The sequence below is a fragment of the Oreochromis niloticus genome, linkage group LG17 (assembly GCF_001858045.2).
Source record: "Oreochromis niloticus isolate F11D_XX linkage group LG17, O_niloticus_UMD_NMBU, whole genome shotgun sequence".
NCBI lineage: Eukaryota > Metazoa > Chordata > Actinopteri > Cichliformes > Cichlidae > Oreochromis > Oreochromis niloticus.
Window position 1 is genome coordinate 4,993,626 of NC_031981.2, and position 15,293 is coordinate 5,008,918.

Here is a 15,293-nt window from a genome sequence, read left to right on the forward strand (position 1 = left end):
AACAATGAAAGTTATGGCGTTCCACAGGGTTCTGTAGTTGGTCTTCTTTTTTTGTGCTCTATGCATGCTCCCTAAGGGGCAGTACTATTAGAAAACTGTAAGCTATGCAGACGATATCCAGCTATCGATCCGTCTATGAAGCCAGAGATGATTATGCCCGCTCCAAAAAAACTCAAAACAAAATATTAAATAAAATTAAGAACTAAATAACTAAAAACAAACAAACATCAGCAACACTGTTTCTAACAAGATGTTGATGACAGGATGGCATTACCTTGGGCTCCAGTACTGCTGTGAGGAAGTTTGGTGAAAGTTTATGTATCCATGAACCCTAACATACTCTAACATGAAGACATGAACATTAAAAATGTGCATTAATTACTTTCAGGCTGGTTTTAATGGGTTTCCTTATTATCTGACTGTCCAAGTATCTGATCCAGGGTGGTGCAGTGAAGCAAATTCTAAATCCTACACCCTGAATACAAATCTCCAGTCACTCCTGCTTGTGTTTCCTTAAGAGGTAGTCTTAAGAGGTAGACTTCAGCTATCACACTCTTGTCCTGTGGAGCCAGCTCCCACTTTGGGTTCAGGAGACAGACAGTCCCTGTACTTTTAAATTTAGAATTAAAACCTTCCTTTTTTAAAGGTGACAGAGTTAGCTTATATGGCCTTGAGCTATCCCTCACGTGTGCCACTACAGGGACAGACTTTTGGTGAAGCTCCAACAGTGCAAGACAAAGACCAGGAAAAAAGCGCTCTCTCATGAGGTTTTGTGGTAAGCAGGCAGACTCAAATACAATCAAAGATGGACAAGCCCCTGAAAGCCAGACTTTCAGGGGCTCTCATGATCTGTATAGAGTGTAATCTACTGTGCCCACCCTTTCAGTAATTTTCCACTCATCCCTAGCAGATGTTTCAAACAAAAGGGCACTTTTCAGTTTTCTGTCTACTACTTGAGGTAAGTCACGCTGACCTGAAAATCGACAACATATCACTCCTTGTCAAACATTCTCCATGTGCTGTCATGTGTTCTGTCCGATGAGTGCAGGGAATGTCCTTCTTAGATGATGCCTACATACAATGTCCAAAGCACTTCCCAAAACACCATACGTAGGTTACCTGTGCTCAGAACAACCAATATATTGGAATACATTACTTCTAAAACAGGTGAAGCATTATGTGAATCCAAGAAAATATCCTGTAGTGATAATCTACTGTGATATTCCAGTATTTATTAGTGTTTGTTATAAACTTGTGATAACTTTGAATGCACCACTGCTAATTACCAAATTACATGGTGACATCAACAGTTCATTTCTGATATCTCATTTAAAATTGTAGACCTGGGCTAGCTAGGTTAACAAGGTACATTCATAATTCACTTTGATATTACACTTTAACTTGTTTTAGCAAAAAAGACATGCTTAAAACACAATTTACTTACTAAAGAAATCGAACAGCTCACTCCTCCTAGTACAATCAAGAGGCAAAGAAGACAGAAAGCACCTAGCCACAAACCCCATACAATGCAGAAACTCTAAAGTAATTAAATGAATGACTATGCAGAGAATAAATCTGTACCTGGCTGTAAAAATGTTTGTTTCAGCTCCAAAGATTGTCATTTTAAAATGGGAGTACATTAGGATTGACCCACTTTTGGAGCCACCTCCTAGTGGTCATTTGAAGAACTACACTTTTAGGCACTTCCATACTGGCTTTTCCCCCCAACGATGTAGGTCGCTGCTTCCATAAAAGTAATTATATGTACAAATAATAAGTGGTGCAAAGCTGTATTTTAATCAGTAGGCTTGTCTTCCTAATTAGGCTTTGTTTCATATAATCTGATTAGTGATGCAGAATACTACAGAAAGTTCTAGACAACTCAAACTCTAAGTATACTCTTTCATGTAAAGTCTACACAAAATACTCTTGAACTACATATGGAAAATCCCGTGCCTCACACATTTGCCTACACAAATGTGAAGGTAATCTAAATATCTACTGTCTTTCTTTGTCTTGTGTTGAAGCTAAAACCGCACAAGCAAAGCTGCAGGCCAACCAGGGCAGAACTCTAGTGAAGACGGAGCTACTGCGATCCTCACTGGGCTCATTGGTAGTCTGACAGCAGCCATTGAAAGCACTTGTGATTACTTCCCCGTAATCTATGGTCTCATCTGAGGGGCCAGAGGTCAGTTAACTCCTGTTTCTCTCTCAGTTTCTATCCGTTTCACTCTTCGCTCCTTTCAAAGCTCTCTTCTTTTTTTCTCATTTGAACTCAAACAGTGGAAAGAGGACGGTCAAAGCGGTCTGTTAGCTCAAGATCACTTCATCACACAATTGCTCAAACAGTGGGATAACTTCATTGAAGAGGCCCCTCTGGGATTTGTTACTTTGAAAAGACCAGGAGAATCTCAAAGACTGACATAAAAGACTATGCAAAGGTTAGTATCCTGAACTGTATTTTAAGGATTTATGGAAAGTGCCTATTTGCAAAAGTAATGTGTCTGGAGTTGCTGTACTCAAGATTTATATTACATATTGACTCGTTTAAGACATCAGCCTTACTGTGGGTTCACAAGGGGGCAAACGCAGAGCAATGCATCTACAGTAGATGAACAGTATCCGAAAGTCATGAACCCAAGAAATGAAGCCTTATTAAAACGGTCTCAGTGGATAGCTGTCCGAAAGCCTTTCTTAAAGAAGGGAAACAAACAGAAAAGTTTGACATATGACATTTGGTTCAAAGCGTTATCAATATGGAGGTCAGAAGAGAGGTACAACAGTGAGTGTCATCTGTAAAACGTGGTGGAGGCTCTCTCATGGCTTGGTGCTGACATTTAAGCCAGCGGTGTTGGTCATCTTGTCAAAACTGATGAACACAAGTACCATGGGATTTTGATCCACCATGCAATGTCATTTGGAAAGCGTCACTTTCCAGCATGACAATGACCCCCAGTGCATTAAAAGCATACCTAGATAGAAAACAACACAGTGGAAAACTATCAGTCATGGACTGGCCTCCCCAGCATTACTGAAGCAATGTGGGATCATCTTGACAGAGTCTATGTAGATCAACAACAGCACAGATAGAGATTTAAAAAAACAAGTAGGCCTTGGCAAACAGGTCTGTAAATATGCTAGCATTTTCTTTATAAGTGTGCTTGAAGAAGCTCAGTAGTTTGTATAAAGAAAAAAGAGGAAGCTATTGTTATTGGTGACTTTTACACCCCTTAGACCTGTCATGTCTGGCAGCAGAATTAGAATGCGATGTTGTGGTGAACAAGTATAAATATAAATACTCTATAGGCTATTCTTGTCCCTGTGTTTCTTTTATCTGTTTATTTATCCATCTCTATTAGTGTAATTTCAGTTATTACAGTGAATGTATAGTATCACAATGCCTAAGCTGACAGCCAGGGCAAAAAGGAATAGGGCGAATATAGGAGAACATATATTGTTATTAGTGTTGATTTGAAGAAGGTTTAACAGGAGAAACCACCAATAACCACTTGAAACGTATTAAAAATAACATTGAAGTTATTTCCTATATATGACTCAATAGAAAAGATGATATTGCTGCAGTAGCGGGTTGATTTACAGCAATTAAGTGCATTATAACGAGGCCATTGTTTAGCCACCTGTTCTATAATTTATCAGGATGTGACAGAGGCAACCACAGGGCGGTGGTAAGGAGAAGTCGCTGTGTTTCCGCTCACGTCCCCCATTGATGTGAAGCGTCAGCCCCCGGCGGCGGCCCCTTTAAGAAAGCAGCGCCGCACACTGACGAAATTTCCTCGGCCCTGCTCTCTCTGCCAGTCTGTGTAGATCAACAACAGACCGGAGCAGCGCCGGTATCTGCAAGCTCCGGGCCAACGGCGCTGGTCAGGAAAGCTCTCTCCAGGGAGGAGGGGGGACACGCAACTGGTATTTTTTTTTTCCACTGTCTGCCTGCCTGACCGCTCAGCTCTCAGCAGGAGACGACATTTAGTCGGCATTCAGAAATTAGCGGATGTATAGTCGGGATGGATGGACCGAGTGAGCGGCATTCACCGTGAGACTGGCGCTAATTTGACGTCCTGAGCAGCAGGTGTACAGAAGGATAAAGCAGACTAAAAGGCAATCTCAGTGTTCATGAAACTTTGCTACGATTTACGTGCTGGGTAAGAAACGCTTATTTTATTTTTGAAACACCACAAATGGCTGTCGTTCTGGAGGGGAGGGAGAAAAATGGGGGGTATTATTTTATGACACCCAAGCTGTCCCAGCGTCTCTTCGGGGTCACCCAAAATGCGGATTATTTTGGTTGTCATTTTGTCTTTCCTGACACCGCTAACTCGAGGCCTAAGTTCAACCCCCACCGTTTGAAATTAGTCGCCCTTAACAGATAAAAGTATAGCGGACACATTTGTTGGATCGTGTTAGTTAGTTTGGCCTAACTGCCAGAGTCTGACGGCTTTTGGCTGTCGATGCTGTTTAAAAAAAAAGAGATAGAAGTAAAACACGCTTCTTCCCATTTCCTGGCACAGTGTAACAATGAATTTTTAAAATCAACTTCTAGTCTCAGCCGAAACACTCAAAAGCGCGTAAAACAAACAAATATTAGCCTAATATTTTACATATTTCCATGTTTTGTAGCTCAGTTGCACCCCGAGAAAGAAAAAAGTCCTCGTGTGGTGTGTTCACTTACAGTCGGAACCTCTGACCTCTAAAAGGTGCTGTCAGACTGGATTTTTGATTAAACCAGTTGATACAGGGCTTTAGTTTTTTTTGTCGCCTTACAGAGTTCAAATGTGATTACTATTTGATCAGAATCACGTTGTAACATCCTATTGTATGATCGGGAGGACAGTGACCAGTTGTTGAGGAAGAATCGATTGTTTATATCCTTGATTATGTAACTGCAAGGTGAAATAAATAGCACTGATGCTGCGTGGCCAGAGGGCTGGAGGGCAGGAAGGAGTGTGTAATTTCCATGCTGTTGGCTGTTACATCATGTGCTGATCGTGACTGTTTGAGTAAACCTCACCTCAGCAGCCCCGCTCAATAATGCAGGAATTCATATTAACAGAAGTATTTCCTCATGAGTCATTTGTTTTTTGGCTTTCAGTTTGCATATCAGTGGTACATCACACGGCATGCGTGACCGTGACAGGCAGCATTCAGATGCTGCACTGCCCAAAAAATAACCCTGGACATGATGTTAGGGGAAAAAAAAGCCTGCATTTTTATTTTCGTTGAGCAAAAACTCCACTTTGCCTAAAGGGTTGCATTAGTGGGTTAGATAAAAGCTGGCGTATCCTTGTCCCCACCATTATTCTTCTGTCAGTATTTGTTCGCTGGGGGCTGTGCTTGTGCTTGAAACCCTTGTTTTGCTTTCAACTACAAACAGAGCAGGATGTGTCTAATAGGTCTTGTTAAAGTTCATCATATCTGCGCTCTCCTCCTGCCTTCCTGCTCCCTCCCAAGGGTTGACCTCAAATGAAAAGGCTGGGCTCAATAGAAGCATTCACAGTGACGATATATGCATCGAGATAGATTTTGTCTTTAATCAGAGGCGTGATGCCTATATGCTGATATGGAAACTTGCGATATCTCTGCACTGTTACAGTGCTATTGTTTGTTTTAGTTATTATTCTGCTTGTCAGCAGCCTGACGCTGTTTGTCTCTGACCATCTGTCGCCCTTCACCTGATTATTAATGCAGGAAAGTGAACAAAAGTTGCAGCTGCCCATTGGAACATTCTGGCTGTTGCCTGTAGATGAGTTATTTAAAGGTCATGTTAATCCCTCCCTCCCTGTCTCTGAGTGTCTTATGAAACTCATACAAGTTGAGAATAGCTCCACGGGTGAGTGTCTTGCTGTATTCAGCCTTGTTTCTACAGAAACTAAGCACCACGGATGATGATGAAAGCAGGATGTCCCTACATGGGTTTATGCACCACGTTCAGTGAAGGCACCTGTAAAAGGAAGCTAGCTCTAAAGCATCAGTCACCGAAATGGAAACACCGCACTGTGGCAGGTCTTTTTTTCTTTTTAAACAAGCCTTTATTATCAGACCTGACTGCCTAATGTCCCAGAAAATATACAGACAGTGGCCCTCGTGTGTAAGCGCTCAAGCTTTATTGGGCACCCTTTCATGTATGGTTGATGGACACCAGTGATATAGTTATATGACTGGTGTCCATCAATACAGACAGTGTTGATGGGATGTGTATATATATCATGCATGAAACTGAGTAACAGTATGTTATTACAGAGTGCACAACACAAGCTTACCAAAGAGATACTGAAATGAAAGTAAGAGCGACTTCATGATGTTTAGACGTAAAACCATGTAACGCGTGTCTCTTATGATAATGTGTTATCATGGCTACAAAGACAAATGTTTAACTTAAGAGGTCACTGTGCCTCCTGAGTGTATTATGTTGATTTTATAAGGCTCCTCACCTAGTTGCTTTGCAGGATTTTATGAGCACATCTATGAAGCTGTTAATAATCCAGAGGAATAATGTGATTATTTTGCACTTTTATTGGGGATTTTATTACCAGCTGCAAGAGTGTATAAGTTACGGTTTTCACCTTGTGAATATGTGCGCGTCGTCTTGTCAGAGTGCGGTCTTGACAACACTTTGTGTAGCAGCAGCTACTAGAAATGTGCTTTTGAGTGCTTCGCCAGATCTGTCTGTGGCAGATTCTTGTCAGCATAATTTCTGGTGTAGTTGTGTTACTTTAAGTTACGTGTCTGCAGGTGTCAGTGCACTGAGTTGCTGGCATGTGATTGGCTGATTGAATATTTGGGATAACAAGCAGTTGAACAGGTGTATCTAATGAAGTGGCCTGTGAGTGTTTGTGAACTTTTCAGAGGGAGGCAGCGCTGTTTCACCATGCATAGACTTTACTTTGGCGGGCTGCCCAGGTATGTGGACAACAAATATATTTGGCTACTCATTGTATCATTTATCTTTTCACCCAACAGCGCCACCTGCAGTTTACTAATAAACGCTCCTGTTGTTTACAGTGAAAAATTCTATTCATTTCTATTAGTACTGCTCACTTAGCCCTGACCCTTCCTTAGTATTTACTTTAGCCTTAATATTAAGTATTATTAGTTTTAATCCACTGAAACAAAAATATTTCACAACTTGTGCCTCGAATGTTTTGATCACAAGTTGGTGTTTTGATTAATATTAAAAAGAATAGCACATTCATTGTTATGCTGATGATATCCAGCTTTATCTGTCATTGAAGCCAGACATAGACCAGTTAGTTAAACTGCAGGAGTGTCTTAAAGACAAAGGTCTGGGTCACCTCTATTGATCAGGTGACCTTGAACTCTCCCGTAGTTAGAGCTCAATAGGCGTAAACTGCTGAGGACTTCCCATGATGCACTGTTTCTTCTTCATTCAGCCCTTTTCAACATCTGTGTGTATACTTTCACTAAATCATTAGTCTATTTTCCCCCCCAGTATGTCTCTAGTCCTGTCTCTCTCTGCTCTCACCTCCCTCCCCTAACCCCCAACTTGTCGCAGATGGCTGCCCCTCCCTAATCTTGATTCTGGTTTCTTCCTGTTTAAAAGGGAGTTTGTCTTTCCCACTGTCGCCAAGTGCTTGCTAGGGGGTTGTCTGATTGTTGGGTTTTCTCTGTATTATTGTAAGGTCTTTACCTTACAGTAAGGCCCTGGAGGCTTCTGTTGTCGTTGTGATTTGGTGCTATATAAATACAACTTAACTGAGTGCTTTTGAGACGTGTAAAATGTCAGTTTTAGTTTTAGTTTCACCTCCATGGGAAACCACAAGTTGCAGAAATAACTCTTGAGTAAGTCGGCCAAAGGTCATAAGACTGCCTGCAACAGCATGACCATGTCTGGCTGTTGTAGCGAGCGTGACCCACATGACCACGAGTAACTTCAGGCTATTAAGGTCATTAGCAGGCGATATCCCAAGAAGACACAGACATGTGTTCTCACACACACACACACACACACACACACACACACACACACACACACACACACACACACACACACAGTGTATTAGGCCTTAACACACCAGGCTTGTAAAGCTCCTCACCCTTAACTAATGTATACAATAATAAACCATTTCAGGCATTGTAATTTTGTTTTATGTGCATGTGTGTGTGTGTGCATCTCTCTGCTGCTCTGTTGTTTGGTTTTATGACAGAACCAGGCTCTCTCCCCTGGCTGGTATGTTCACAGTGACTTATGATTAGGTAAAGGTGGGCCGAGGTGTCTTTGTGTTTGTACATAGCCGAGCAAATGACTCATGAGGGCTGTTTGTGTGTATACCCACAGTAACAGTCACAGCGATCAGACCTTGAGCTAAAGCCCCTTCCTCCTCCTCCTCTTCTTCCTCCTCCTCCTTCTGTCCTCTCTTTTCATCTTTTCATCCTCCTATTTAAGCTGCTGTGGTTGAGGCTGCTCCTGGACCAGAGAAAGAGAACCTTTTAAAAAGGAAATAAGTAAACAGGAGGTAGCCTGAAGAACACTCTGGTGAAAGGAGGCAAAGAATAGCATGGGAACACGCAATGTGCTCTTGAATAGGACTTTGCCTTGAGACTGAATGCTGCGTCATTCACTGACATTTTTCTGACTGAAAATGTCAGTTTCTGGGGTTGTATCCAAATGTGCCTCTATTTTCTTTTCCAGCAGGCACTATTGATTTAGTTATTTATTGATTGTATTGTATTATAGGTAATCAACAGCCTGGTTGAGCTGACTATAGGGACTGTCTGAGCTGATCCACCACTCCATGCTGTGAGTGGATTCGGGTGGTTACTGCGAGAACAGATTCTAGCGTGACAGGTGTCTAGGCAAGTGGAGGGAAGTGTTTATTAACCTGCCACTCAGCAGGTTTCCATTCATCCCTAGGAGGGGTGGGGGGATAAACCCACCAGTCACGTTTGCAATTTCCACTCACATGTGCCCATGTGGCCTGTTTCTTGTCTTTAATTGACTGTTAGACTTGCTGCCTCAGTGCCAGTCTAATTGTCATTTGTTTGATTACGTCTTTGCCTTGTCTTATTTCCTCTTAGACACGAGGAGTGATGTGTAGTCTAGTCTGTTAGTGCGGCTCTCACCTGAAGTGTTTAGACTTTTATGAAGTTTGAAGCTCATTAGATTGAAGCACAAACGAGCCCCCTTTATGAAGGCTCAGAGGAGTTACCCACTGTAGCAAATTATAATGCCTAAAAGGCTGTTTAAAGGCCTTTGAATGTTTTTCATCAGGGCTCGCAGAATCTGAAATTTCCACTGAAGTCACGGGTAAGAGGTAAATGGAACCAAGATCGAGGCCATTTGCTTTTTGAAGTTTGCAAAGACTGCTAAATTTTGACAATGGTAGTTCACTCTTTGCAACATAGTACACTTTTGAAAGATTTTTCAGGACTTCTTCTTGTGCTTGGTTTATTTTTAGTATGTTTTTTGCAATTGCTGTTTGTTCTGGGAAAGATATTGCAGACTGGGCAATAATGCATTTCTTGCATTTCTCATGGGTTCCGATGGGGTCTTTCTTAAAATTACTGGTCCCAGTAACAAAGGCGCTTGGCGACTCAGATATCGAGGGAACCTCACGACACACCCGGCAGAACATGATGTTATTTATCTCGTCATATTCCAGCCAGAGAAATTCTTTTGTCCATGAAACCAAAAAAGCTGAGCTTTCTTTTTGCCTCAGTCTGATTTGTCATAACTTTTCCGTTTTGTGGTAGGCTTTTCATTGGCTGCCCCTTCTTCACCCTGACCTGTCTTATTTGGCTCAGCAGAACTAAAATACTGGCGTAAATCCTGCTGCTTTTACACACGTACTTACATAACGGTCAGCGATTCTCTGCGCAATCAACCTCTCACATGTTTAAGCTTGCTGTGGGAGATTTCACTTGTCACGTTTGAATAGTAAGCTAATGAGTGATAAGATGATGTCAGAGGAATTGGTGCGCAATTAATTGTCACTCACCAATCAGTACTGCCGCTCTCTACACACCATTTGCGCGATCGCAAAGTGAAAGCAAAAAACAAGCACAAATTCAAACGCGATTTCAATATGTCACATAATGACAGAGGCTCATCGATGCCAATGACATAATTACTCAGCTACATTTTCGAAAGAATGCCAAAGCATGGACATATATTTTCCTTCCTATGATAGCCCGACGGGCAGGGCTGAGATAGATTTTGGTAGCCCGACTGGAAAAATCGCTAGCCCCGGGACGTCGGGCTAGCGATTTTGCGAGCCCTGTTCATAATGGCAGGTCTGATCAATTTGTTGCTTGTGCAGGGATCGGCTGCTGGGGATTGATGAAATAAGAGTTTTTACAGTATTTGCAATAAGAAAGAAGTGATTCAATCTTTAAGCATAACAAACAAATGGGCAGTTATTAAGAAAAGCAGGTTGGTAGCTAAGGTTGCCACTCCCAAGCTCTTAGAAAAGGAGTAAGAAAGTTGGACTAGTCCTGAGTCGGACAACAAGTCAGTATGGTAGAAAGCTTGACGGCCGTCCAGCCATTCACAAAGCAAAGTCTTGACAGGAGTCCAGTCAGATAAACTCTGCGTCATGTTGTTGTTTGGCAGGCATTCGGTCAAGCTGATTAGGTCTCGGGAGGATTAAATCCAGAACAACTACTTTTAATCTTTACTGGCACCAAAAACCATCACAGCCATGTTTATTGTATATTCTGGGGGTCTGTGCTCAGCTGCAAAAACTGATGGGGGTTTCCACTGACAATAGGGGATCTAATCTGTTTGTTTGACTTTTTAAATATTTATTTTTAAGAGGCTTTCCTTAGGGATGCACTAGTTTGTTTTTTTTCTTTTCTTTTTTTTTTTTCTAGCTTTAATATGATAATGCTAGCTTAGCTTCAGGTGTCTGCCAAAAAGAACAACTGAAATGTAATATAATAATCAATAAATCCAAATATATAAGTTTACTTAATTAATATTGATAACATGCAGGTGAGGAGCTGAGCATATTGAGACGTTGCAGAGTTGGTGCACTAAAAGCTTCGGGTGAGAGCGACAGAATGAAGTGACACAGTTTGTGCATGCCACAATGTTCATGTTTGACTGTTAGTGGTTGTGGTTACATACTTTCATACCTTTCGTTATCTCGTGACAATAACAGTATTTATATAACAGATTCCATTAGATGAAAACTCAATGTGTTTAACATAGAAAATGAAGAAACTTTAAAAAACTGTGTAGGTTTACGTTGCCTTAAGGCAGTGAAAACCGCAAAACGGAGTAAAACAAAACAACAGAACCTATTAATTGTAGGCCTGTGTGGTTTTGAGTCTGTTTTTGAATGTAAAGACAGATGTAATTGATCTCGAGTGAGCAGGTTGGTTGTTCCGGAGAACAGGACCACATTAACTGAAAGCACCTTCTGCAAACTTGGATATGATTCTGGGTATAGTTAAAGATCTGAACCTGACTGGGGTTGTAGGCAATCATCAGGTTGTTTACCGTGCTGATAGGAAATGTTAGTGTAGCCATAAAAAAAATCCTTTGTTAAAGGACAGTTGATCCAGCTGCCTGCTTGATTAAAGGAGTAATTAAAGCTGTTGATGTCTCACTAAACGTGTCATCATCATCCATAGGTTTCATTTTTTATAAGTCAGCAACAGATGTGCTAAAGTTGCTGCGCGTCCTTAGGCTGAAAGCTAAATTCACCAATCGGATACAGTACATTCTTCAGCTTTAGACATATTTGGCTTTGAGTAGGTGTACTGATTATTTTAGTGTGAATCAGTACTCGTTAGTACCAACATAATTCGGTAACAGTACACAGTTTGGTATCCATCCATAATGTTGTCATGTTTCTGTTGTCCTATGTTAGGATTTAAAGTAGACACGTGCTGTTGCTTACACTAGTTAGCAATGCAGAGCTATAGTGGGCTAAAAGTTTGGCATGGTATAGTTTTGGACTTGGACAATCATTGCGCCTTTTTTTACCTTTTACCATTCGTTTTTATATCTGTCCCTTACATTCACTTGTTAGGCTGCGGTAGGCTAGATCCTTGTTCGCAGCCAACAGGCCAAACAGCTTTTTCTGGAAGAAACACTGAGTGCGTGATAGTTGCAGTGAGTCACAGCTAGAGCCTGGCCAGGATAACAGTCAGTTGATAATATTGCAGCACATGTAGCCAAGTAATGTGTTCATCTGAAGTTGCCAGTTAGATTGTAAAATGCATTGCTGGAAAACTAATAAAAATGAACCCATGAATTTTTCTTTTCAGTGACATTTATATCCGTGCACTCCCTCAACGTCTGTGTCAACACTGGTCTCGAGAATTCGGGATCTGCCGGCCTGTGCTTGCTACAGTTGTTCAAATCACCTTCAGTTAGCGCTTCTTCTTCACGCGCCATAAAGGAACAGGACGCTAAAAACAACATACAGCTGAAAGAAATGTTGGTTTTGCTACTTGAGATCAAAACACTAAAATAACACAACATTTTATATTTTTATTAATATTTGTATTTTCTATCTATTAGTCATTTCATACACGGACCAGTTTAGAAACGATGAGGCCTGATCACATACTTCTGGATGGCACTATCGATGTGAAACAGTAGCACTGTGATGTATTTGCCAGAAACAGTTTAGCACCTGTTGTGCTTTGAAGCTGGTTCCTGTTAAACTATCATGACCTGTTTCGCACATTGCTGGTAGATGACTTAGTAAATCCTTTCTGTATTTCATTACTATCATGGGGTCAAGTTTACTGCAGTGGATGATGACTCAAACAGCCCCCACTTGTCTTCATTAGATGTCAACCCTTGACACTAAAACGCAACCGTTACGCCTTTAACAGCCTCCCACAGTCCCTCTCGACCAGCACCACCTTTCCAGCTATTGATGTGAATTAAATAAATGAGGTCAGCATATCTGCTGTTTGCTGGAGGAGTGACAGGATACGGTGGCCCCATATTCCTATGTAGGCTAAAGAGGAGAGGAAAACCCAAATAACTGGCGAAGTTGGAGCCTGAACATGCAGTCCAAGACTGTAGAGTTGGTATGTGAGAAATTGGATCAAGCACCGCCTTACAGGAAGAGAAGCATGACACTGTTACACTTCTTAGATTTAAGATTAAGGTTATATCTTACAATTCCATGAATATTTTTTAACTAATAATTGAATCTCTTCCTCTGTATGTGCATCAAATTAATTCAGTAATATATAAACCAAACTATTCTGTAAACAATAATCTGTATATAACGATGAAGAAAAGCATGTTTACATGAACTGCAGTGGGTCTGTGAGATATGTAAACAACAGGGGAGTAAAGACATGGTTTTCCAATCAGTGTTAATGACCCTTCCTTTACTGCCTGTTCAGCAGCCCGTGTATTTTGTGCCCGCAGGGTTGCCGTCCGCCATGTTAAGGTAAAGCCCAGGTGTGCGGTGTTGACCATGCTAAAGCGCCTGGACAAGATCCGCTTCCGAGGCCCCAGGACGAGAGACGAATTCCCGGATCTGGCCGAGTCGCCACCTGCCTCCGACAACGAATGTAGCGACGACATGCAGCTGAAGCCGAGAGCAGCTCTGCGTGACACAGAGGACGTCCAGCGAGACCCTGTGAGTGCTCACAGTGTTTGTGTGTGTATTTGTGCAACTTGGCTTTTCTCTGATGGCTGTGCTTTTTTTTTTTTTTTTTTTTTTTTTTTTAAATGTATTTATTTTTTTAATCATTTTGTTTTTTTTTCTTTTTGTTTTTCATTCTTTCTTAAAGCTTCTTTTGTTTTTTTTTTTCCTGTGATGGACTAAGGTAAACACACATGGGAGGATTTAGGTTTTTTTTTCTTTTCAAAAAGGGTGTGATGCTAAATCACTGAAGTTGGTGTTTCCTCAACGGAAAAAAGGGGGGAGAGAAGCAGGAGATTTTGCTTTACCTTTATCATACTGGTTTAAATTTTTTCTCCAGCTTAAGGAGCGCTACAGCTGAAAAGCAAAACCATGTTGCTGTCCTCCTCCTCTCATCATGGCTCATCATGAAAAGAAAAATGGAGTAGATGGCAACAGTGAAGCTTTTCTAATAGTGGACATTTGATATAGATAGCCATCAGCATGAGACAAGAGCCTAAATACTGGAAGCATTTGTGAGAAGTAGAGAATGAAAAACGGTGGGAGAGAAAAGATTTAAACGGGGAAAGTGATGGAGGAGGCGAAGGAAGTTGGCCTCAGAAGATTGGACTCCAAGATGTCTAGAGGGGAGGGCATGGACAAGATCCAGAGGAAACTAAGAAGACTAAACTTTGTGACAAAATAAAAAAAAAAAAATCATGTTTTCTGATATTTCTTCCCCCCACGCTGGATGCTGTTCGGAAATCTGAAGCGTTCTTCTGTCCTCAGTGGTGACTAAAAACGCCAGGATTGTCGTCATTGCCGTGCACACTGATAGATAATTAAAGGCACCAGATTAGTCACTTGATCGTATCATTTCCTGAATAAATGCTCAGGAGATCTGTCCCCTTTCATTGTTTTTTTTTCTTTTCTTTTTTTTTCTGTCTTCTTCTGCGTCTCTGTTCAGAGAGAGAGTTTAGGTAACTGTTGCTCATGAGGCCTTTCTTTCTTTGAGTTTTCCTGCACAAACTTGCACAAATCAAATGATCTAGTCCCTTTTGAGCATACTTTATAGGCATGTGCAGTATGTATCTGTATTTTCGTGTGTTTGTTTTCACATGTGCACCTGTGAGCTAGGATATAATTTTTCTGTCTTTGCTCTGGTGTTTGCCTGTGTGCATACCAGCCCACTGAGAAGGCATCACCCACATCACAGCACTGATGACTCACACTCTGAAGCCCTAAAATAGACCAAGCTTGCTCTCATCCCTGCTGGGATGCACACATGAGGCATGCACTTTCTCCCACATTCCCTTGTGTATCTTATAGCCTAAATGGCATGGTGGAAATCTCACCTTTAGTCCACAGTACCCTTAAGAGGTCACACTGGAGCCCACCCTGGTGGCACCACTGATGTCTGCTTTTTACCCTTCAGGGTTGGGTCATACAGCCTAAGTGGAAACCTCTCTTTCATTGCCTCATCTGTTTAAAAAGAGCGTGCCCTTGGGCTGCTGAATATATACACCAATACTTCTTGACAAACTAGCTGGTGTCATCCATATTAAATAGGCAAGATGTCATTGGGCAGATGGCGCTCAGTCATTGAACAGACGAGCGCGTGCGACCTCGCCGGCCTCACTTTACCTGCTGGATCAGGCAGCTTGATCACTGCAAATGTTGGACTTTGAGTGTAGCCATTATCTATTGTAATGGTCTCTT

The 15,293-nt window shown here is 41.5% G+C and overlaps 1 protein-coding gene across 7 annotated transcripts in view; it reads left to right on the top strand.

Annotated features, from left to right (window-relative positions):
* The first annotated feature begins 2,050 nt into the window (after positions 1-2,050).
* The window catches only part of gramd4a (GRAM domain containing 4a), a 52,975-nt gene continuing 39,732 nt past the window's right edge, over positions 2,051-15,293 (top strand). Inside the window, exons 1-3 of one of the 7 annotated variants that reach the window (XM_025899640.1) lie at positions 2,051-2,188; positions 2,284-2,441; positions 13,376-13,589. In XM_025899640.1, the coding sequence (XP_025755425.1) occupies positions 2,434-2,441; positions 13,376-13,589 (222 nt within the window). In that variant the 5' untranslated portion in view covers positions 2,051-2,188; positions 2,284-2,433. Of the gene's footprint in view, positions 2,189-2,283; positions 2,442-3,664; positions 4,161-6,763; positions 6,916-8,991; positions 9,288-13,375; positions 13,590-15,293 lie in introns of those variants that run through there. The other 6 variants (XM_005451756.4, XM_013271292.3, XM_013271291.3 and 3 more) reach the window with 6 other exon arrangements.